The sequence below is a fragment of the Cervus elaphus genome, chromosome 30, assembly GCF_910594005.1.
Source record: "Cervus elaphus chromosome 30, mCerEla1.1, whole genome shotgun sequence".
Taxonomy (NCBI): domain Eukaryota; kingdom Metazoa; phylum Chordata; class Mammalia; order Artiodactyla; family Cervidae; genus Cervus; species Cervus elaphus.
This window is the reverse complement of record NC_057844.1, coordinates 43,595,227-43,621,695: the sequence shown is the minus strand read 5'-3', so window position 1 is coordinate 43,621,695 and position 26,469 is coordinate 43,595,227. Positions and strand designations below refer to the sequence as shown.

Sequence of the window (26,469 nt, the reverse complement as noted above, 5' to 3'; positions counted from 1 at the left end):
TGGTCATGTATGGATGTGAGAGTTGGACTGTGAAGAAAGCTGAGCGCCAAAGAATTGATGATCTTGAACTATGGTGTTGGAGAAGACTCTTGAGGGTCCCTTGGGCTGAAAAGAGATCCCACCAGTCCATCCTAAAGGAGATCAGTCCTGGGTGTTCATTGGAAGGACTGATGTTGAAGCTGAAACTCTAATACTTCACCTGATGTGAAGAGTGGACTTTTTTGAAAAGACCCTGATGATGGGAGGGATTGGGGTCAGGAGGAGAAGGGGACGACAGAGGATGAGATGGTTGGATGGCATCACCGACTCAATGGACATGAGTTTGGGTAGACTCCAGGAGTTGATGATGGACAGGGAGGCCTGGCGTGCTGTGATTCATGGGGTCGCAAAGAGTCGGACAGAACTGAAGGACTGAACTTAACTGAACTGAATGTTTTAGTATTTGTACCTTAAAATTAAAAGTGATCAAGAATCAGTATAAATTTCTCAGAGAAGGTATTTTCCTAAAGTTTTATATCTTAGTTTTCTTTCAGACTACTACACAATACTTACTATGCCATTAGTTATCCATAGATTCATACTGCATTTCAAACCATTGAAGAAAATTAATTTGTTAGTCTAGTCTTTAGTTTGCCTAGTTAATCAGGTCTTTCCTTCTTTCTTTATTCTTCCATGGTTTATGCACTCAGACTCCTAGCAAACACCCATTTATTGAGTGTTCATTACATCCATATCACAGTTGTAAATGCTCTGTGAGATTCAATAATTGATCAGAAAAAACAAATCTTACTTTCACAAAGATTGTATATTCTCAGATACAAATTCTAAATTACTTTAATACTATCTGGAAATAAATACAAACATTTTTAAAAGTTGGTAAATCATGGTTGCATTCTTTGCAACTTGGTTTGTTTCAATCACTCAGTCATCTGACTCTTTGTGATTGCATAGACTACAAGACACCAGGCTTCCCTGTCCATCACCATGTCCTGGAGGTTGCTCAAACTCACATCCGCTGAGTCAGTGATGCCATCCAATCATCTCATCTTCTGTAGTTCCCTTCTCCTCTTGCCTTCTATTTTTCCCAGCATCAGGGTCTTTTCCAATGAGTCAGTTTTTCTCATCAGATGCCCAATGTATTAGAGCTTCAGCTTCAGCATCAGTCCTTCCAATGAGTATTCAGGACTGATTTCCTTTTAGAATGGACTGGTTTGATCTCCTTGTAGTCCATGAGATGCTCAAGAGTCTTCTCCAGCATCACAGATTGAAGGCATGAGTTCTTTAGCACTCATCCTTTTTTTTTTTTTTTTTTTTTTTTTTGTCCAACTCTCACATCCATACACGACTATTGGAAAAACCATACAGACCTTTGTCAGCAAAGTAATGTTTCTGTTTTTTAACACACTGTCTAGGTTTGAGATAGCTTTTCTTCCAAGGAGAAAGCATCTTTTAATTTCATGGCTGCAGTCACCATCTACAATGATTTTAAAGCCCCCAAAAATAGTCTGTCACTGTTCCCATTCCCATCTATTTGCCCTGAAGTGATGGGACTGGATTCCATGATCTTCATTTTTTGAATGTTGAGTTTTAAGCCAGAAATTTGATAAGTAAGAGGAAGAATTTTCTCTAGATAATTGTGTGGAGATTTAAATGATGGGTAAAATTTTGATATGCTACCATAGAGGAAGGCCTTTTACAGTATAAAACGTGAGAGTCATGAAAGATAAAATACAACGTCACATATTTGTCACATATGTGTCAGTGTCACATAGATTAAACACTAACTATTACCAATAATTACAGTGATATTATTATTAGAAAAATTATTTCTGCTCATTTCATACATCTTATTAAAGACTACAAACAGCCTTGTGTACATATCTGAAATGATGTACTACCATCCACTCTGTTTAAAAGCAAAGCACCACAGGTAAAGCTGATCAGCTATCCAGAGTTCTTCACTTATGGGATTTTTCTTCTTGACTTTACATTAATTTCTGAAGGTCAGAAATGCCATCTGACATTTTTTGGAAATGATTACTTTAAAATAATTACTTTATTCAATATTATAATTATAGAAATGAAATACTTTTTTTTAAGAAATTAAAAAAAATAAAACCAAAATGAAGAATATGCCACCTAACATCATTGGCATACCTTGGTATAGGCCAGCATGAGAAAATACTGATAAGCTTCTCTTTCTGATACTAAGAAAATATTCTAGTGGAAGCTTTAATATGCTTCTTTTGTTTTCACTGGATGTTTCTTTTCTGTTGCTTTTCATCCTTTTCCCTATTTCATATCAGAGGATTCATATAGTCTTTAAAACTTCATTAACAAAGAAACAAATTCTGATTTGAATAATTTATGACTATATTATCAGTAGATTTAGTTTTTAAATTTTGGCTGGGCCCATAGGAAATCCTAAAGATAAATTTGCAATTCCAGGAGCCCCATGTGCAATCAAGGCTTCCCTGGTGGCTCAGATGGTAAAGAATCTGCCTAAATGCAGGAGACTCAAGTTTGAACCTTGGGTCAGGAAGAACCCCCAGAGGAGGAAATGGCAACTCACTGCAGTATTCTTGCCTGAAAAATTCCATGGACAAGAGTGGTTAGTAAGAAATATGGTCTTGGTGCAAGTTCTATGGTGTATACGGACAAGAAGTAGTCAATTGTGAGCAGAATATTTTTATAGTTGATACAACAACTAACAAAACCCACTGAAATGTTGTGAAGTAATTAGCCTCCAACTAATAAAAAAATTAAAAAAAAAAATAAAAAAAATAAATAAATAAAGTATTCACTCTTTGTTATACTTAACCTGTTTTTTGTTTCTGTTTAGCTCAAATAACTCCCTTCACTTAGATTGTCTTGCGGGTTTCCCTGGGGGCTCAGCAGTAAAGAATTTCTCCAAAATGCAGGTGATGCAGGAGATGCTGTTTGATCCCTGGGTCAGGAATATACCCTGGAGGAGGGTATGGCAACCCACTCCAGTATTCTTGCCAGGAGAATCCAACAGATAGAGAAGCCTGGCAGGCTGTAGTCCATAGGGTTGCAAAGAGTCGGACGGGACGTGACTGAAGCAAGTGAGCACACACACACATTGTATTGTGTCTGTGTTTGCCAATATTCTAGTCAACCTTTACATCCTAATTCACTTACCTTATCTCTTGTGAGATCTTCTCTGATCATGCAATTGCAATCCATGGTCTCTGCATTACTTCTCTATTTTATCTTAATAGCAATTTTTGCTTTAAAAGTCAGTAATGCATAGCTACAGGAAAGCTGGAATTTAGAAAAGTAGCACTTCAAAATCTATTACAATTGCATTTTTTACACGTAAAGGTAGCCCACTGAGTCACAAGGATGTTGGTGGTTGGATGTCAGAAGAAGGCTGTGTTATCTTTAGGGATCTCAGGAAGGTCAGGGTGGAATGGCTTGAGATTTTATCATGTTCTTCAAAATGTTACACAATTTGCAACTTAGGAATGGTTTAATTTTAGAATTTTCTATTTAATATTTTTATATCATGATTGACAACAGGTAACTAAAATGGAAAATGCAACAATTTTTAAACAACATTATTTAAAATAACTAAGGATTACAAGAAATCATTCTTTGGCTTTTCATAAGATAAAAAATATATTCATTTATCAAAATACTTAGGACTTTTTTTGTGGAAGATTTTGTACCAGAACTTTAAATTGCCTCAATGAATCAAACATAGATGGAGCCCTCAGAAGTAGAGGCAATGTGTCACACTGGAGTATACTTAAATTTTTAACTTGCTCCTTCACGAGACTTCTTCCATTTTCCCTAAAATAACAATACAGGTTGAAGTTTGATTAGAAAACCAAAGGTCTGATTGTATTGCTGCCATAATCTTCATCAGATTGAATACTTATGTAATGTTAAAAATGTTTCAGATTTTTTTTAAGTGCTTTGCATGTATTAGTTCATTAAATAATGAACTTGAAACAGCCCTATGTGTTAGGTACTATAACTAGCTCAAGTATACAGATCTGTTAACTGAAGCACAAAAGAGAAATATTTCACATAACTGGAATATATACTTAAAAGAATGTGTTGATGAAATAATTGGAGGGGTATGAGAAAGGAGATTTATAAATACATCCTCAGTATTTGAAAGTATTTCCTGAGTCTTTCTTTTTTTTCTCATATTGATTTCCACCACATTACTACAAGACTCTGTAATCTCTCTTATATACCACTGGCATGAACTCACACTTTCTGATTTCTCCATACCACATCTAGTATGATGTACAATAACAAAAGTACAGTTTTATCACATCTCTGCATTAAACATTTTGGTAGCCTCACATTTTTCTTAGGATTAAAAAATACTTATTTGTACACAGAGCCCCATGATGTGTAGTACTTTTATTCTTCAACTTTAATGTATACCATACTGCCTGTTCTTAATTCCCCAGTTTTCTTGTCATACACTCCTTGCAGCTCCTCAGACACACTGCTTCTTCCTGCTGTAAAGCCTTTACACCAAAGTTCCTTCTTCCAAGAATTTCTCACCTCTGATGAATCCTAATCTTCCCCTAGTCATGACTTGTTCACTTTGGGCAAGAGTCATTCCTTTCATCGTGTAGACTGGTACTAAGTTAGTGCCCATTTGGCATACACCTCCCCTTTCCCCACCCACTGTACACTATGCAGATATGTCTTACAGAAGCTATACCATAATTATTGGAAAGCTGTTCGGGTGGTGGGCTTCCCTGATAGCTCAGTTGGTAAACAATCTGCCTGCAACGCAGGAGACCCCAGTTCAATTCCTGGGTTGGGAAGATCCCCTGGAGAAGGGAAAGACTACCCACTCCAGTATTCTTGGGTTCCCTTGTGGCTCAGTTGGTAAAGAATCCACCTGCATTGTGGGAGACCTGGATTCGATCCCTAGGTTGGGAAGATCCACTGGAGAAGGGAAAGGCTACCCACTCCAGTGTTCTGGCCTGGAGAATTCCAAGTCCATGGATTTGCAAACAGTCAGACACAACTGAGTGACTTTCACTGTCACTGTCATGGTTACTGTTTGGGTGGTGAATAAATCCAGAGAATGGACTTGTATAATAATGAAATTGTGGTTAGCTGACTGCTAAACTTCTATGACAACCCCAGTTTCATATATCTACATAAAATGCACATGTACACACACACACAAGACATGAATGAAAGAACTTAAGAAACTTGCAAGTTTGGCATATTATTGGTGAGAGACATTCTGCCATAGCGCTAGCACCATAGTCATTTTCTAATGTGGCAGTCACTCTCAATCCTGAGTGCACAGAAGAATCACACATATGTTTAAAAAACTTTTTAAACATACCTGCTTTAAGACCTAAGCCCAGTACAGTGAAATCAGAATCTCTCTAACTCAGACACTATTTTTTTTTTTTTTGAAAGTTTCTAAATGATTTCAGTGGGCAGCCAAGACTGACAATCACTATCTCAATGAAGGAAAGAGTGAAATACATCAGTACAAACTGTGCTTTTTCTCTTTGCTTGTGGATCAAGAAAAATAATATTTTAACCCTAAGTGATTTTGTAACAGTGCATGTAAAATATCCCTAGTAACTTAGTCCAACTTGTTCTACCTGTGGTCAACATTTTAAAAATATATTTTCATTAACCAATGTTTATTTTACATCATAATTATATAGAGGAAGATATTTATAGAGAGGGTATTGTATATATTTGAAGAAGGAAATGGAAACCTGCCCCAAATTCCTTCCTCGAAAGTTCTAAGGGCAGAGGAGCCTGGCATGGTTTTTCAGCCCATGGGGTCACAAGAGAATCAGACACAACTTATTGACTGAACAACAGTAAAAATTGTATAATTATATACAATTATAACATTGGGAAAAATTTCACATTTTTTTTCTCTCCTTCTCTCTTTTTCTCCCTTTCTATAAATATATAAATAGAGGTATTTAATATTTTAAGAGATTATTACAGAGTAATGTGAGTAAAATATATGCTTACTTATCTATTTCCCTATTCCTCATTACATAAGGCTTTTTTTGTTTGTTTAATTCTTTGCACAGAGCAACTGTAAAATGTTCATTCTTATAAGCTATTGCTTAGTAATTCATTGCTCTTGAAGTAAAAGTATATAATTATAGTGGAATTAAGTCTCCCTAATGATTAGTTATAAATATTTACTAGATGCTACTATAACTTCCATGATGATTATAAAAAATAATTTAGAAAATAAAAAAAAAAATAAATTGTGCTCAGAAAGTCATATGCATATTATGAAGCCACTGATGAGTTAAATATATTTTGTGACTTCCATTAAGGAATATTTATTCAACTCAATGGTTAAGTTAAAAGAAATTTAAATGCACTATTATTCATTTAAAAATAAATTTGTCTACCTAGGCAAAAGGAAATCTCATATTTCACAGTTTCATGATTTTTAAATTATGTAAATAATGGTAAATATATAAAAATTAAACAATACTAAAAATACTTAAAGGTTTTCATTATTTATCATAATTAGAATATATATTCTCTTTAAACTGGAAGGACTGAGAGTTTAGAATAAAGTTAGCAGTATTTTGAATGGATAATAGCAACATGGACAGATGATTTCTTTCTCAGGAAAACAAATTAATATACCGGTTGCATTAATATAAAAATAGTAAAACGAATATTTTGAGGTAAATTATGTAAGCGTTAAATTTTACTTTTAAGCTAAACTTTTTGCAGAAGTTATCTGTCAAAATGACTGCCTCCAAGATCGCTCTTTATATTTAAAGACCTTAATATCCATTGTATTTGTCTGTGCTCTAAAGCCCGTATGGAAAGTGTTTAGCTTTAACTTGTGGTATTTTATCTGACAATTAGTAATGGATTGATGTCTTCATTGAACTATCTTGAAGAAAATTTATAAGAAATTTTCTAATATTTATACAGCAGAATTTTCAGAAGTAATAATACTATGTCAAAGCTGTATATTGTCACCCTGCTTATTTAACTTATATACAAAGTACATCATGTGAAATGCTGACCTTGCCAAAATTGCTGGGAGAAATATCAACAATACACAGACGACACCACCCTTATGGCAGAAAGTGAGGAAAAACTAAAGAGTGTCTTGATGAAAGTGAAAGAGGAGAATGAAAAAGTTGGCTTAATACTCAGCATTCAGAAAATGAAAATCATGGCATCTGGTCTCATCACTTCATGGCAAATAGATAGGGAAATAATGGAAACAGTGACAGACTTTATTTTCTCGGGCTCCAAAATCATTGTAGATGGTGACTGCAATCATGAAATGAAAAGACACTTTCTCGTTGGAAGAAAAGCTATTACCAACCTAGACATCACATTAAAAAGCAGAGATATCACTTCACCGACAAATGTCCATCTAGTCAAAGCTATGGTTTTTCCAGTAGTCATGTATGGATGTGAGAGCTGGACTATAAAGAAAGCTGAGCACCGAAGAATGGATGGTTCTAAAACGTGGTGTTGGAGAAGACTCTTGAGAGTCCTTTGGACTGCAAGAAGATCAAACCAATCAATCCTAAAGGAGATCAATCCTCAATATACACTGGAAGGACTGATGCTGAAACTGAAACTCCAATACTTTGGCCATCTGATGTGAAGAACTGACTCATTGGAAAAGACCCTGACGCTGGGAAAGATTGTAGGCAGGAGGAGAAGGGGACGACAGAAGATGAGATGGTTGGATGGCATCACTGACTCAATGGACATAAGTCTGAGCAAGCTCCAAGAGGTGGTGATGGACAGGGAAGCCAGGTGTGCTGCAGTCCATGAGGTTGCAAAGAGTCAGAGACACGACTGAACGACTGAATGACTGAACTGAACTGAGGCACTCTTAAAGGATAGGTATACGGAGATGCAGGAAATAAGGGATTTTTTTTTTTTTTTCAGTGTCACACAGCTGGTAGAAACAAACTGAAATTTGAGCTCAGGCAATTACCCTCTATTGTCAATGTTGCCAACAAAAATATTCTGCTGTTTCTATCAACATTTATGATACCAATGAAATGGACCTATAAAAGTTGCTTATTCATACAATGTAATAGCATATTCAATGGAAAATAATAAATGAATGCCTCACCTAACAACCTGAATGAATGTTAAAAACATAACTTGAAATAGAGAAGACACAATATTTTTTTCCTACACCTAGCCCTGATATTCTCACTCAAAATACCTTGATTAATTAAAGAACTTTAATATATAAAATCTTCCAAATATATTTGTATGTTTATTGTGCATATTCCCCATTAAAATATTATAAAGTATTAAAAATTTGTAAAAGCTAGATCATAACACTTTCACTAAATATTGTTAATTTTTTTCTAAAGTGCTACACTTAAATAACAATTTCATAATAAAAATAGCTGTTCCAATGTTTTTAACAGTTTTTGATACTGAAACACTTTTAAAATTTTTAAAATATAAAATATGATTGTCAAAAACTTTCTCTCAAAGATGTTTTATTTATATCTTGATTATTCTGATTATCAGCTATATCAAACATTTTATATGCTTATAGGACCTTCACATAGCCTCTTCTATAAAGTTCCTCCTCTGTCCATGGGATTGCGAAAGAGTTGAACGTGACTGAGCAACTAAACAGCAATATAAAGTACAAAATTCCTGGCAGGCTACAGGGATTTCCCAGGCAAGAATACTTCCCAGGCAAGTACATACATATGAACTTGAAGGTTCATATGTAGGGGACTTACTGTAACCTCAAAATTAAAAATATCATAGGTCAAGTATTTTTATAGAGTGTATAACTGAATAAATAGTCACCAGCAAATTAAAACTTGTAAAATGCAAAAAAGCAAAATGGCTGCCTGAGGAAGCCTTACAAACAGCTGTGAAAATAAGGGAAGTGAAAAGCAAAGGAGAAAAGGAAAGATATGCCCATTTGAATGCAGAGTTCCAAAGAATAGCAAGGAGAGATAAGAAAGCCTTCCTCAGTGATCAATGCAAAGAAATAGAGGAAAACAACAGAATGGGAAAGACTAGAGATCTCTTCAAGGAAATTAGAGATACCCAGGGAAATTTTCATGCAAAGATGGACACAATAAAGGACAGAAATGGCAGGGACATAACAGAAGCAGAAGATATTAAGAAGAGGTGGCAAGAATACAGAAGAACTATACAAAAAAGATCTTCATGACCCGGATAATCACGATGGTGTGGTCACTCAACTAGAGCCAGACATCCTGGAATGTGAAGTCAGGTGGGCCTTAGGAAGCATCACTACGAATAAAGCTAGTGGAGGTGGTGGAATTCCAGTTGAGCTATTTCCAATCCTGAAAGATGATGCTGTGAAAGTGCTGCACTCAGTATGCCAGCAAATTTGGAAAACTCAGCAGTGGCCACAGGACTGGAAAAGGTCAGTTTTCATTCCAATCCCAAAGAAAGGCAATGCCAAAGAATGTTCAAACTACCACACAATTGCACTCATCTCACATGCTAGTAAAGTAATGCTCAAAATTCTCCAAGCCAGGCTTCAGCGATAAGTGAACCGTGAAGTTCCAGATGTTCAAACTGGTAGAAAAGGCAGAGGAACCAGAGATCAAGTTGCCAACATCTGCTGTATCATTGAAAAAGCAAGAGAGTTCCAGAAAAACATATATTTCTGCTTTATTGACTATGCAAAAGCCTTTGACTGTGTGAATCACAATAAACTGTGGAAAATTCTGAAAGAGGTGGGAGTACCAGGCCACCTGACCTGCCTCTTGAGAAACCTGTATGCAGGTCAGGAAGCAACAGTTAGAACTAGACATGGAACAATAGACTGGTTCCAAATAGGAAAAGGAGTATGTCAAGGCTTATTTAACTTATATGCAGAATGTTTTTCTGGGCTCCAAAATCACTGCAGATAACATGCAAAACAAAGGAAAACAATCAAAGGAGACCAATAGAAGTATTGTAGTCATTAAACATAACCAAAGACATTCAGCTCCTTCTGAAGGGCTATAAGTAATATTCTGAACCATATCTTGTGAGCTATCTTAGAGATACTGAAACCTCTAGCAGGTGGAGAGTTTAACTACATGATGACCAGACTGTAGTCATGACATAAGCTGCCACAATTCTGAGAACTGGCCTCAAGAAATGCAACGCAAAAACTCCTGGAACTGAAGATTAACTATATTTAAAACAATCAAGATGGTGCTGGTCGGACTATTGGTGACCAACTTCAAGATGACTGTCAAAACTGACTGTGGTATTTCATCAAGTAACTCCCTCTTTCTACTATAAAAGCTCTTGTGGGGGTGGGGGATAGTAGGCTACTTGGACAGGCACCTGCCCTTCTCACCCTGTACTTTGGTTGCTGACATTCAAATAAACCAAACTTTCCACCAACCTGGCCCCTTTGATGTCTTTTGAGGAGCAAGCAAACAGACCCCTGGGTTCTGTAACACTTATTCCATTTTAATTAAGCATTTATTGACTAAGTTCAATGAAGTCAGGGACTTTTGTTTATTCACCTATATGTTCTTGGCACTTTGGTGATAAGAAAAATTCCTAAGACATAGTAGACATTCAACAAACAGTAATTGAATAAGATAATGAATCCATGAGTAGATTAAAAGTTTGTCATTTTACTTTCACATCTGTGTTGAGACACAATTCCCCATGAGGCTTTCACATTTTTGCACAACTTTTAAATAAGACAGTGAATTCCCCTCCCCCAAATTTTTATAACAGAAAGACTAGTAAGATAAAGATAGTTCCTTTCTCCATAGTAAATGGCAGTCATACTTAAAAGCATGAAGAAAATGTCTCCTTCTGGAACAATGGGTATATAAGTTTATTGTCCATTATATATTAATTTGCTTCCAACTTCAAATGAACTTACAACTTATTAAATGTACAGATTTAATCTAACTATTGTCAAAGCAAAAAAAAAATAAGGTGTAATAGATAAACAGACAAGGAAGACTTTATTCAATGCTATTGCAATAAGGAAAAGAGGTCAGAATTGAGGCTGAATGCACCTCCACTAAAACAAAGGGGAGGGGGAAGTTTTTGAGAGCTGGAATGCATGGGTGGATCATAGGTAGTCTATGTTCACAAATTGGACTTATTTAAATAAAGGTAAATTGAATTTCCTATCTTCCAAACAAGAGGTAGACTTACAACTTGAAGCAAGGTGTCAGATGAAATTAAGCTCTTACTCTTGCACAGAAACTGGGAGATAAAAACACTAACTTTCCTGCTGATTATATTCCTAGGTTCTTGAGAAAGAAAGGACGGGGCTGTAACACTAGCAATAGATTTTTTAAAAGACTAACTTCTCAAAGGGACAGAAAACTTGGAATTTGCAATTATAAGTTGTTTAAAGTAAGTGCTTTAAGGAAAGTGAGGTCAGGATTCTAGAGGCAGGAGAATCCTGTCTCAAGTCTGGTCAACATGAAGGAGATGTTAAAGTCCTCTTGGCATAACCAAGACTGGGAAATTAGGGCTTAGAAAACTGATTAAAAAAAAAAAAATGTTGATACTCTTGACTATTGCCATTGTTATGATAATAACTATCTTTCTTCTATGACCCGGGAGCCTTGTGTCTTCTCTCAATATACATACTTTTGTGGCAGTCTAACTTGTCAGCTAGCAAATAGGGTAAGAATCACAGATACTTCAGAGTTCTTAACAATCAGACATTGTGCTTTGAACCTTGTGGAAAATTCACCAGAATTCCCCTAATGAGACCACTTCAGTAAATATAAACATAATATTTAAATACTTAGTGATTGTTTAACATTTAAGAAAATTCATCTAATATAGAAGTGAATTGACAGGAAAAAAAAAAAAAAAAAACCAGTGTGTAAAAGTTGTATATGTCTTCTATTGTTGACTCATAAATAATTTAATTGCTTGTGTTTAATAATTTCAGCTTATAAGAAAAGAGGTATTGTATTCTCTAAGCTTTAGATACATTTATTATGTCTTGACAGGAGAACCAAAACTTAGAGGACCCTAACCTGAAATTCAAACTAATTATATTACACTGCTTAATGCAGTTTTTCTGAATGTGAAAAAAGAAGTACTTTAAGTGGCAGTGTAGAAACAGTCTTCAAAAGTAGAGGCATAAGATGCATCATCTCTGGCTTTTAGATTTTGAATCTTCATATGATCATAAATAAGAAAATATATTTTCCTTCATAAAGCATCTAGGTCATAATATTTATATGGATTCCTTTATGTTTTCTTGTGAATGAGATGGTTCAATTAATAGTGACTAGTTTCGACCTTAGTGAAATCATTTGTTAACAGATAGAGCCTATTCTGAATGGCATAACAGCTGAATAACAGCTTTTACTGTTAATTTGATTTGAGAACCTCACTGTGCCATGATTCATTCACTTTTTCTTTCTCCTTTACTGCAGGTGTGACGGTACTGGAAGGCCCTATCTATGCTGTGGGAGGACATGATGGCTGGAGTTATTTGAACACAGTGGAGAGGTGGGATCCTCAGAGTCAGCAGTGGACATTTGTAGCTAGCATGTCAATTGCCCGAAGCACAGTTGGCGTGGCAGCATTGAATGGCAAGTGAGTAGACTTTCTTTTTCTTTTTTTAATCTGAAAAAAGATTTTGAGTGAATGCTCTTTTAAAATAACATTTAGCAAACTGCTTTGAAAAAATTCTTTTTAAAAAATTTTGGTTTCGATTTTTTTTTTAAGTCTTCATGGATTATTGACAGTTCAAGACTGTGTATTTTCCCAATTATCACTTCTTATAAAATAAAAACCAAACAAAAATAAGAATGACCAAAAGCCACCCCAAACCCCCAAAATATACAGAATAGGGAATTCTACTCAATACTCTGCAATAATCTAAATGGCAAAATAATTTGAAAAAGAAGATACATGTATGTGCATAACTGAATCACTTTCTTGCATACTTGAAACTAATATTGCTAACTATTATTGTTATATAGTCGCTAAGTTGTGTCTGACTCTTTTGAGAACCCATGGACTGTAGCTCACCAAACTCCTCTGTCGATGGGATCTCCTAGGCAAGAATAATGGAGTGGACTGTCATTTCCTTCTCTGTGGGGTCTTCCAGAACCAGGGATTGAACTCCAACATAAAATAAAAATTAAGAAGAATAGCCAAAAAAAATGGAAAACAAAATGAAACAAAAAACAACAAAAATTCTCAAATTTCTTAATCTTAATTACTTATTTAAAAGTATCAAATATATTTCATGAGAATTATGTGAGCTGCATATTTTAACATTTCTGGTGAAATAGTCTGAGGAGCCTTTTGAAACACTACCAAAATTTGGTACTTAATGTTTTTTGCCTGATTGTATCAATCTCTCTACTTTTCTCCTTTTCCATTCCTATCACACTAAGTCAGGGATTTTCAAACTCAACACTGATGATATTTTGAGTCAGATAATTCTTTGTTGGCTGTGAGGTTCTGTCCTGTGCATGTACAATGTTTAGTAGCAGACTGGCTTCTATCCTCTAGATACCAGCTGTACCCACCTGCCCAATGTGATAACCAAAAGAAGTCCCCAAATACTGTCTAATATATCCTCTGGGGTGGCAAATACACTCCCTGTCACTGCCATGAGAAACTCTGCCCTAAACAAAGATAATAACACCTCTGGCATGGACTACTGCAGAAGTCTCCAGTCTCCTTCCTTCTCTTCCCCCTAAAGTCCCCTTGCTAATGCAGCCAGAGCTGCTTTGCAAATACAGGTAACGTATCAGTTCCATTCAAGAATCAGTTCTCTTCAAGAACGTCTTAAAATTAGAATACAATGCCTACCTCTAAAGTCATCCACTGGATCTTGTTTCTGCCTACTCTACATGTTTTTCTCAATACATCAGCCAAATTGCCCTTTCATTTTGCTTCAAATGCAGCAACTCTAACTCCACTCAATCCCTTCGAGTATATATATATATATTTTTTTTTTTTGCCTAAATGCTATTCCTTACAGTCTTCACATGCTTGGGCTTTTATCATTGCTCAAATTTCATCTCAAAATCTGTCCACATAGACAGTTATTTACTCTTCCTTTTATTTAAAATAGACCACCCTGCACACTATCCCAAATTGTTTACAGTTGATAAAATTACATATGCTATTGTTTTCTATTTTTACTAAATATACATGGTCAATAAATGTTGGTATCTGTCTGTAACATTCATTATTTTATCCTTGGACATATTGCACATTCAATCTATTTACTGAATAAGTGTTGAAAGAATTGCTTATCCAATTAAGTGATAACTTTTAATAATTTAATTATCTTTGACAATTTTTTCCTAAATATATGTGAGTATCTATAAAGTTATTATTATATCCCACTGTTAAAATATAAATAAACTGCTTCCCTCAGCTAAATTGTACATACATGCATTCTTTGGCTTTAAAAACTCTAGGAAATTCACATTTTAATGGCTATACAGTAATTTCTTTTATGCCAAAAAGTTCCCAAGAAAACACACAAAACATTATAAATGTAAGCGAAGACTATAATTTTAAGTAACTAGTGCTGGCCTGAAATAAGCAGACTGCCAAATATGACTCCAGCAAAGGCAGGTTTATTCAGAATTAGCACAGAATTGCAATTTTGGACCTACAATAATGGTGAGCATATGCATAACCCAAAGGGTATGAGGGAGAGAAAGCTTTTATAGAGGAAAAGGAAGTTGAGAAGGTTAGAGTAAACAAAGAGTGTTTTTTCCCTGGCTTAGTCATTTTCATGAAAAAGAAGAGTCTTTCTTTCTGTTGTGTATGTGTATGTGTGTGTGTGTGTGTGTGTGTGTGTGTGTATTGAGTCATTTCTAACTCTTTGTGACCCCCATGGACTGTAGCTTACCATGCTCCTCTGTTCATGGGATTCTCCAGGCAAGAATAATGTATCTGGCTGCCAATTTCGTACTTCAGGGCATCTTCCTAACCCAGGGATGGAACCCATATCTCTTGCATCTCCTGCATTGGCAGGTGGATTCTTTACCACTGCACCATCTGGGAAGCCTGTCTTCCTGTTGGGCTCTGCTATTATCATAGGGCGTAAGAGCTCCCTATTTCCATCTCTCAGTTGTCTTTAATTGAGGTTTCTGTTTATAAATTATTTACACTGGTCTCTGACTTTTAATATCCAAAATATCTAAATATATCTAAAACACATATCTACAGTAATGTGCCTAAAATAATCCTCAAATTTAGATATTATACATGAAAAGATACATTGAATACTATTAGATATAAACTTTTGGGCACCTTCATAACTATACCTTTAGGAAGAATCTCTACAAAGTGAGTTGCAAGACAATTGGGATTGAAATATTTTCTAGCTTCAAAGGACTATTTTAATTTAAACTTTGTCTTTGGTGCATGCATGCATGCTGTCACTTCAGTCATGTCCAAATCTTTATGACCCCAAGGACTGTAGCTCACCAAACTCCTCTATCCATGTGATTCTCCAGGCAAAAATACCCCAGTGGGCTACCATTCCCTTCTGCAGGCTATCTTCCCTACCCAGGGATCGAACTGATATCTCTTATGTCTCTTGCATTGGCAGGCCAAGTCTTTAGCACTAGCACCACCTCGGGAGCCCTGTCTTTCATAGGATTTGCCAAAATGCTTTTTCAATAGTATCATGCAAAAAAATGTCTTGCAAACTGACCAATAACAAATTATCATGATTTGCTTTGAAAAATAATTGTTTTAAATGTAAAATGCTTTTATTAGTGTGAGGCTAAGTTTCAGTAAATTGCTCATTCTATTTCATCAGATATATATTCACAGAATATATAGCAATATTTTCTACTTTTATCAATATTATTATGTCCATTTATGATTTTAATTGCATATATTTTGGACTCTCAAATTTCATATTTTATGTATTTATCAATCTGTGATTTCCCCAAGCTTAGGATTCAGTTTTCATTTAGGTTTATTGTACACTTAAAATTAGGACTTCCTGGTGAAGAATCCGCTTGCAATGGTAAAGATCCATTGGTAAAAATGGTAAAGACAATGCCTGCAATGCAGGAGACTCATGTTTGATCCCTGGAGTGGGAAGATTCCCTGGAGAAGGGAGTGGCTGCGCACTCCAATATTCTTGCCTGGATAATTCCATGGACAGAGGAGCCTGATGGGCTAGAGTCCATGAGGTCACAGAGCCGGACATGACTGATCAACTAACATCTTAAAATTATATTATTACTGTCATATATACTTCCTGAGAATCCATTTAGGAATTTGCCTAGAAATAAATATTTCCAGGGTAATTAGAGAAAATGCTCAGTTCAGTTCAGTTCAGTTGCTCAGTCGTGTCTTACTCTTTGCCATCCCATGAATCACAGCACGCCAGGCCTCCCTGTCCATCACCAACTCCTGGAGTTTACTCAGACTCACATCCATCAAATCGGCGATGCCATCCAGCCATCTCATCCTCTGTCGTCCCCTTCTCCTCCTGCCCCCAATCCCTCCCAGCATCAGGGCCTTTTCCAATGAGTCAACTCTTCATGTGAGGTGGCCAAAGTATTGGAGTTTCAGCTTCAGCACCAGTCCTTCCAATGAACACCAAGGACTGATCTCCTTTAGGATGGACTGGTTAGATCTCCTTGCAGTCCAAGGGACTCTCAAGAGTCTTCTACAACACCACAGTTCAAAAGCATCAATTTTTCGGTGCTCAGCTTTCTCCACAGTCCAACTCTCACATTCATACATGACCACTGGAAAAACCATAGCCTTGACTAGATGGACCTTTGTTGGCAAAGTAATGTCTCTGCTTTTTAATATGCTATCTAGGTTGGTCATAACTTTCCTTCCAAGGAGTAAGTGTCTTTTAATTTCTTGGCTGCAATCACCATCTGCAGTGATTTTGGAGCCCAGAAGAATAAAGTCTGACATTGTTTCCACAGTTTCCCCATCTATTTGCCATGAAGTGATGGGACCAGATGCCTTGATCTTAGTTTTCTAAATGTTGAGCTTTAAACCAACTTTTTCACTCTCCTCTTTCACTTTCATCAAGAGGCTTTTTAGTTCCTCTTCACTTTCTGCCATAAGGGTGGTGTCACCTGCATATCTGAGGTTATTGATATTTCTCCCGGCAATCTTGATTCCAGCTTGTGCTTCTTCCAGCCCAGCGTTAATACATCTCATGATGTACTCTGCATATAAGTTAAATAAGCAGGGTGACAATATACAGCCTTGAGGTACTCCTTTTCCTATTTGGAACCAGTCTGTTCCATGTCCAGTTCTAACTGTTGTTTCCTGACCTAGAGAAAATGTTAGATCTATACATTTGATATATTTCATCTGATAATGCAACCTTACTTTTATCTCTTAAAATTAGTCTCTTTTTATTTTGTGCCTGTGTTTGTGCTCTGTCACTCAGCTTTGTCCTACTCTTTGTAACCCCATGGACTGTAGCCTGCCAGACTCTTTTGTCCAAGGAATTTTCCAGACAAGAATACTGGAGTGGGTTGCCATTTTCTACTTCAGGGGATCTTCCCAACCCAGGGATCGAATCCACCTCTCTTGCATCTCCTGCAGTGACAGGTGGATTCTTTACCAGTGTTCCACCTGGGAAGCCGCCAATGTAGTTTAGCAGTTTTAATTTGAGTATAGGTTTACCATTATTCTTTCTGAACTTTATTTACATTTGTTTGGATTTTTGAACATCGCAGATATTATATTTTGGTTTACATATGTTCATGTATTAATCAGGCATTTAGTAGTGCAATAGAGAAGAAAGTTTAAGTATTTATGTTTATAGTAACCATCTTATTAAAATGCACATGTCAGTTATATTATTTTTCAATTTATGTATATTTTCAAAATATATATATATTTCAATTACAATGATAGATCTTCTAGGAAGATAAACATGGTAAACTAAATGCAAATGAAATGTTTTTCTTATTTCTTAATATTTATGCTTGTCTTCTTTTCAATAAATTCCTTTTATTTTTAGAACAACAACATAAATATTAATATCAGGTGACCTCACCTGTCTTTTAATTGGAAAAGCTTTAATACTTTGGTGTCTATGTGACATTAATTGTTATTTGGGATACTTATACCAAGCGATTTTAAGGGCCAGATCTTATTATTGTCTATAATTTCATTAATGAAAATTTTATTTTAAAAAATCATATTTGGTATAACATTTTATTAAATTTTCTTAAAATGTATAAAATTGTGTTTTCTTATTTTTTCTATTATATGGTACTTTAAATAAATATCATGACTGTAATCATTATTATATGTGCAGAATAAAACCAACTCATTCTTTTTTAATTATTCATTTAATATTTTGCTGCATTCTATAGTCTATTTTTTATCTGTTTGGTCTACATGGATAAATGGTTTTGTTTTTTTGTTGTTTTCCTTTTTTTTTTTTTAACATGGATTAATGGTTTTGAAAATCAATTTCCTAACATTTTCCGTGATGATATGAAGCTTTTCTTATAAATCGAGAGGCTTTCTATAATATATCTGTTATGTTTCTACAAACATGAGAAGTATAAATATTTGAGCATGAGAAATGATAGAAAAATTATATATATATTTATATAAAATCACATATATTCCATTTAAAAGTTATATTTTACTGAGATTCTAATATTTAAAAGAAAGTAGTTTTACATTACTTCCAATCCTATGACTAATAAAATAATTGATTTTGTGTTGTTATATCTACTTTTGTACTGTTATTATCCTCCTAATTTCTTATATTTAGGTGTTAACATTATTATTCATTTTGTCTTAGGTTTTCTCAGTGACATTCTTCTGTTTTTGTTTCTCTTTTTAATCAAATATGTGCATAGGATGAAGCTTTAATTGTTTTCCCTCTTGTTTTCTTATTCATTAATTTGAACTTGGCTTGTTGTTTGTTCAGTTCCTGTCTCACTCATTGAGACCCCATGAACTCACATACCAGGCTTCTCTGTCCTTTATTGACTCCTGGAGTTTGCTCAAATTCATGTCCATTGAGTCAATGATACCATCCAAACATCTCATCCTCAGTCATCCCCTTCTCCTACTGCCCTCAATCTTTCCAAGAAACAGTCTTTTCTAATGAGTCAGCTCTTTGTATCAGGTGGCCAAAGTATTGGAGTTTCAGCTTCAGCATTAGTCCTTCCAATGAATATTCAGGATTGATTTCCTTTTAGATTGACTGGTCTGATCTCTTTGCTGTCCAAGGGACTCTCAAGAGTCTTCTCGAGCACCACGATTTTTCTCTATGGTCTCAGCTTTCTTTATGGTCCAACTTTCACATCCATACATGACTGCTGGGAAAACCATAACTTTGACTCTACAGACCTCTGTCAGCAAAGTAATGTCTCTGCTTTGATAAGCTATGTTTGTCATAACTTTTCTTCCAAGAAGCAAGCATCTTTTAATTTCATGGCTTCGGCCACTATCCACAGTGATTTTCTTGGAGCCCAAGAAAATAAAATCTGTCACTATTTCCACTTTTTCCCCAACTATTTGTCATGAAGTACAGGGACTAGATGCCATGATCTTAGTTTTTTGAATATTGAATTTTAATCCAGCTCTTAAACTCTCCTCTAACACCGTCTTCAAGAAGCTCTTTAGTTCCTTTTTGCTTTCTGCCATTAGAATGGTATCATCTGCATAACTGAGGCTATTGATGTTTATCCCAGCAATCTGGATTCCTGGTTGTGATTCATCCAGCCCAGCATTTCACAGGATGTACTCTGCATAGAAGATAAATAAGCAGGGTGACAATATACAGCTTTTATGCACTCCTTTCTCAATTTTGAACCAATCTGTTGTTCCATGTCCAGTTCTAACTGTTGTTTCTTGTCCTGCATACAAGTTTCTCAGGAAGCAGGTAAGTTGTCCTGGTATTCCCATCTCTTTAAGAATTTGCCAGTTTGTTCTGATCCACACAAAGAATTTAGTGTAGTCAATGAAGCAGAAATAGATTTTTTTTTTTCTGTAATTTCCTTGCTTTTTCTATGATCCAGTGGATGTTGGCAATTTGATTTCTGGTTCTTCTGCCTTTTTGAAATCCACCTTGTACATCCGGCAGCTCTAGGTTCACGTACTGCTGAAGCCTAGCTTATAGGATTTTGAGCATGAACTTGCTAGCATGTGCTTAGTTTTATTTATTTTGTCTTGAAATTCAGAATTTCACAAAGTAGTATTAATAATTGTCTTGTAGTTTTTTTTGCCTTAGAATAACAAAATTGTCATTTTAATAGTGTCCACTTCTTGCTTATTAAGAATAGTGCAGCTGTGAGCATCTTCAAATATATATGTCCTTTGTGAGCATGCATACACAATTAAGCTGGGTTTGGACATGGAACAGCAATTGCTAGGTTAACCAGTACACTTGTGTTTAACCTTAATAAATTTTGAAAGTGCTTCTCCTAATTTATGTATGTATTAACAGTGTGTAAGTATTCTAGATACTCCATATCCTAATGATTTGGTAATGTTAGTTTTTATCTTTTATGGTTTATTCTATTCTACTGGATAATATTCAATTACTAAGATTGGACACTTTTTTATATACTTATCTGTTTATTTTTTCTGACTAAATTTTATGCTTAAGTATTCTTCCTGTTTCCATGGGAGGAGTTTATTTTTTCTTTCATTTTGCTTTGTAGAGTTCTTCATATGTTCTAGAAATTATTTCTAGGTAAATGCATCTTACTTTATTATTAGTAGTATACTACTACTATTGCTACTATTTTCCAAGAGGGATATGTTGATTATATAATTTATTAGACCTTATATGTAAATGAAACTTTCCTGTCTTCACTCATTTATTGTAAATTGGTTTGACTAGTTTAATGTCAAAGCCATGTATCATTAAAGTTAAACAGTGATTACTAATCTGCTTTTTTTTTTATTAGCTACATGTGTGATAAGTCCAGAAGTTTTTCACCTTTAATGTGTTTTTAAATTTCAGACCTGCATTCTTATAGCTATTTTTTCTATCAGTTAAGGTACAGTCAAGCGACAGAAACCAGAGCAGTCATTTATCAGTTATTCTACATAAAGACAATCTAATATAAATATTTGTTAAGTAGATATAAAAATTAACTAAAGAACACTATGGGCTTCCTTGGTGGCTCAGAGGGTAAAGCGTCTGCCTGTAATGCGGGAGACCCGGGTTTGATCCCTGCCGCAGGAAGATACCCTGGAGAAGGAAATGGCAACCCACTCTGGTACTCTTGCCTGGAAAATCCCACAGACGGAGAAGCCTGGTAGGCTACAGTCCATGGGGTCACAGAGTCGAACACGACTGAGAGACTTCACTTTCTTTCAAAGAACACTATACCGGAAGTGTATCAACTAAAGGAAACAGCTATTGTCCCCAGTGTTGGAAAATTGAGAGGGGGTTTTAATTATTAAGATTTAGAAAATCAGAGGAGAGGCCTTGTGCAGCTGAAATCCAGACATTTGTGATTAGAGCCCTGCTCAGCTAGAGCTGGCATCTCTGATGTGAAAGGGGTTCCTTGGCCTGTGATCTGGAGCTCTGAGGAGGTGGTGGTGCCGGTCTGCTGCTGCTGATAGTTCTGAGTCTCAATAAGGCTGATATTAAGTTTTTAAAAATGGCAACTGAATGCAACCGGATGCAAAAAGAAAAGATGGGGCGACACTCAAAGGAACAGGAAACCAGCAAAAAGGAGCAAGACCCTTCCTCGTCTAGCACCTTTCAATCTCCCTCTAACACCGCTTCATTATCACATCTAAAAGAGGGAAGGAACCAGGTGGCAAGACAGAAGAGTGGTTCAGTGAGTTTCAGCCCCCACATGAAAAAGCAGAGTACAGAATAGAGAGTGTGGGGCTGAGCGATAGCAGCTTACCTACTGTCATATTCTACTCCAATTTTAAAATGTTTACCAGGGTATAACCTGATAGCTGCTTTTCATTCTTTTAGCTTAGTATTTGGAAATTTATTTGAACAATCTCAGTCATGTCTTTATTTGACTGAGGAAGGTTTTATCTATTGAGGATTATTTTTTGTTTGTTTGATTCTTTTTCTATTATTCTAGTTCTTTGGTTTTGGGATATATATTTCAGTATGTATTTATGCTAATGGTTATGTGTAGTTTTGAGCACTGATTTCTTTTCCATAAGCACCTTTCCTCCCCAGTGATTTTATTTCTTTTCCACTTAACTTGGGAAATTGATTCTATATTTCATATTTAATTTTTGCCATTTTGTTTGTGAATTTTACTGTTTTCAATGCAGACACATTTTTTTTTAATTTTAATTTTCCTTATGTGATACCTTTTTTTTAAAATTTTTATTTATTTATTTATTTTTTTTGCCTTTTATTTATTTATTTTTTTTAATTTTATTTTTTATTTTTTTTTTTTTTTTAATTTTTTTATTAGTTGGAGGCTAATTACTTCACAACATTTCAGTGGGTTTTGTCATACATTGATTTTGTCATATATTGATATGAATCAGCCATAGATTTACACGTATTCCCCATCCCGATCCCCCCTCCCACCTCCCTCTCCACCCGATTCCTCTGGGTCTTCCCAGTGCACCAGGCCCGAGCACTTGTCTCATGCATCCCACCTGGGCTGGTGATCTGTTTCACCATAAATAGTATACATGCTGTTCTTTTGAAATATCCCACCCTCACATTCTCCCACAGAGTTCAAAAGTCTGTTCTGTATTTCTGTGTCTCTTTTTCCATTTTGCATATAGGGTTATCGTTACCATCTTTCTAAATTCCATATATATGTGTTAGTATGCTGTAATCTTCTTTATCTTTCTGGCTTACTTCACTCTGTATAATGGGCCGTTAAAAAGAATTCATTTGAATCAGTCCTAATGAGATGGATGAAACTGGAGCCCATTATACAGTGTGATACCTTTTGATACCTCTCTTTCTGGACTCATATTCATCTTACTTCAATTGGGAATGCTTTCTTATTGTTTTTCTTAAAAATATCTTGTATTTCCAAATCTATATATTATAAACTGTTTTTGAGAGCGCATTTAGTGACTTTCTTACCACTTACATTGATGATAATAGATTCATTTCTTGTATCCTTCAGAAAATAGGTATCTCACAGCAGCTTTGCTTGAGATGAGAAATATCTGCACTTCACTATATTATTCATTTGTTACTTTTTTCTTTGAGCAGAAGACACACATGTGCACACACAAAACACACAGATGTCATTTTAAAGTTTAATATATTATTTATCTTGTTCTAATGATCAGGATCTAGTGTTAGTCACTCAGTGTGTCTGACACTTTGCAACCCCAATGACTGTAGCCCACGAGGACCTCTGTCCATGGGATTCTCCAAGCAAGAAAATTGAAGTGGGCTTTAGACTTTAAAATTACATCTGTGTGCTGTATGTGTGTGTATGTATGTCTTCTCATCTATCTATCTATCATCTATCTATCTCTACCTATCTGTGTGTGTGTGTTTTATTATATCTCCAAACTTAATGAGGAATAAATGGGATACAAATTTTAATAAATAAAATACTTAACAAATAATCTTTTCATAAATTTTTACATTTTAATAATTGTTTATCCAATTTCTTCCCTTTTAAATAGACTACATGGGAATTCATTATTTCTGTTTTTGTGTGGCCTTGAGATCTTGGAAGGAGAACAGTGAATGCTCTTGAAGAGAGATTTTATTTCCCTGCCCAGAGATTGGACCTACGTAGCCTGGGTGAAAACTGGGAACACTAACCACTAGACCAGCAGGGGCTAGAGGGTAGAAACAAAGTGTCCCTGGATCTTTCCCTGGTTTGAAAGTAAGAATGTTTCAAAGAGGCAAAAACAGTAAAAAAAAAAAAAAAAAAAAAAAGGTACAAAGTTTATTATTAGAGACACAGCACAGTGTATGGGAGAGAGTACAGCAAAGCAATTTGTTTAAGTCAGAAGCTAGGCAGAAATACACAATCAGAGAGAAAGGGTATGAACTCTCTCTCTAATGAAGAGGAGCACAGTGGGTCAGGAACTAGGCAGAGACACACACCTGGAGAGGAGTGCGGCCATCCTGAGCGAGGAGGACTGCAGCAAAGAGGTGATGAGCCTTTAAAGCTGAATCACTTATATAGGACAGTCCTTCCGGGTCTTTATTTACCTTTGGTCAATTATTTTGTTTCTCTCTTCACATCTGATCGGTTTCTGGATCTTCCTCAAGATGCATGTGTAACTTTTTTCTAAGATGGATTCCACCACAGAGACCCATGGGTGCATGTCCACATTTATTATTGGGTGGAGCCCCACTTCTTTTTTGAGCCCAAAGAAGACTTCCTGTGCCATATGCAGACAGGGAATTCTTCCTTGACCTCAGGAGTGGACATCTTATCTCTACTTTAGCAGAGCTCAGCTTTTGCCACTAGCTTTCTCCTTGGAGTGTCTGGGTGAGAAAAAAGCTTGAATTTTATTCCACTTAAAAAACACCAGATGTCCAACCCAGGAGCCCATCTATCCCCCATCTCACTTGTTTGTTTTCTTTTTTATCAGCTATGATGTATAATATCCAAAAGTTCCTATTTTACTCTAGTAATATTTTTTATATTAAATATCAGAGTGTGAGAGTAAGTTTCTATTCTCAAAATTGTTTATGTTTTAATTGAGTTTATTTTCCCAAATTTTAACCCCATTTTAAGAAAATATTTGAAATGATTTTGATTTACTTCGAATAATCTTTCTCCTTTAACTCAGAATAACATATATCTCATTTGGGTTATTTTGTTTAATTCTCCTGAATATGATTTAATTGTCTCAAAATTCTGTTGTTTAATGACTATCTCTTAATGTCTGGTTGTTTTTCCTGTTTTACTCAGAGAAAAAATTGATCACTACAAAGTGACCTTTACTTCAGACCCATATCAGAAAATTGTTTCAATATCACCCTCTGACTGTAGTCTATTCTTCTCTCACTCCTAATGACATAGCTTTTTTCCCCTCTTGTTTTAGTCTCACATCTCACTAATGTGCCATTCTAACCTGACTGCTGCTTCTTTGAACATTATTTTGAATAATTTTTCCAAATAAAGATAATAAAAGCCAGTGAGTAGCCCTCTTGAGTTTAGATTCTTCATAATACCCTTTGTTGTGGAAAAACATGACATTGGTTCACCACTTAAAATTAATTAGTATATTATGATGAACTCAACAGCAAAATTACATCAATTTTATAAAACATTTTGGTCAGTCTTCCAATGAGACAGATTGAGCTAAACGATAGATATATATCTCAGACCAGGACCATCCCAGACTTACTTGATGTATAAAGAAAATACAACAAAACAGTGAATAGACACTCTGGTGTGGGGGCTGACCACATTAAACCTCAAACTCTCCAAATAATATCTACACTACTAATTCTTTTTGTTTCTCATTTACTCTTTGCCTTAATTTTGTTCTTTCAAGTTTTGTAAATGAAAGGACTTTCTGGTTTGTTTTTCTTTACTTCTTGAGTTAGCTCATAAAACAGATACTCATATTGCCTAATTGCATCCATAAATAGGCTTTAAATTTTAATGAATGTATGCTACAGCCCCTAAAGAATTTGCAACAAGACAAAAACACCTGTTTTTGTTTTTTTGTCTTTCTTTTCATGATTAACTACAGCAAAGCTGATTCACTGAGTCATTCAAAACCTCATGTTAATAAGGAAGAAGCTACTGTTTCTGTGCAATCTTAAGTTTTTGGACCTTGAAATAGCATGAAAACAGGAATCATGTCTGTTGTTTTTTCCAGTACAGTCCAATATCCATCACCTTATCTTACACTTGTCACTTACCTGGTGCTAAGACAATTTTTATTTTTGTATCCAAAATTTGATATTCTTTTTCTTAAAAATTAAACCATAAATTGTAAATGATTTTGTATTATATACATGTTACAAAACACAAGTTCATGTGCTCAAGGCACAAAGAAGCCAAATCAAAATGTTGGAGTTTGGAGCAGAGAAAGGTTTAATGCAGGGCTGTGCAAGGAGATGGGTGACTCATTCCTAGCCCCAAACCTTGAATTCCCTGATGGATTTCAGCAAGATATTTTTAAAGGCAAAGTTAAGGAGGGGTATGGTTGGTTGTTTCAAAATTCTTAGTGTTGACATGCTTTTTTCCTGCAGCTGTCCACGGACATCAAACTATGATGTTCCTATAAACTTCCAACAAGTCAAATGTTATTATCTGTTCTGCAACTTTTTATCTCTACATGAATGGAAATGTCAAATCAGTTTATTTATCTTCCTCTATTCTTGCCTCATCACAACAAATATTTGGAACAAAGGACTGAAGTTTAAAGCAAGAGACAAGTTATAGCTCAATTATAGCTCAGATAGACAGATCTTCCAAGACATGGGAGTGGGGCAACCCTGAATGAGTCCTGATAACTGCTTGGCTTTCCTTTTTACACTTCCTGTCTCCTCCTCTTGGTTGTGCTCTATTCAAAATAGGGCTTCTACTCACCACCAATCAGGAAAGGAAA

General features: G+C 35.4%; 1 protein-coding gene across 2 annotated transcripts in view; it reads left to right on the top strand.

Moving 5' to 3' along the window:
• Nucleotides 1-26,469, top strand: part of KLHL1 (kelch like family member 1) — a 481,321-nt gene that overhangs the window by 414,845 nt on the left and 40,007 nt on the right. For both annotated transcript variants that reach the window (XM_043892336.1, XM_043892337.1), the window contains one exon: nt 12,414-12,576. In XM_043892336.1, the coding sequence (XP_043748271.1) occupies nt 12,414-12,576 (163 nt within the window). The remainder of the gene's footprint in view (nt 1-12,413; nt 12,577-26,469) is intronic.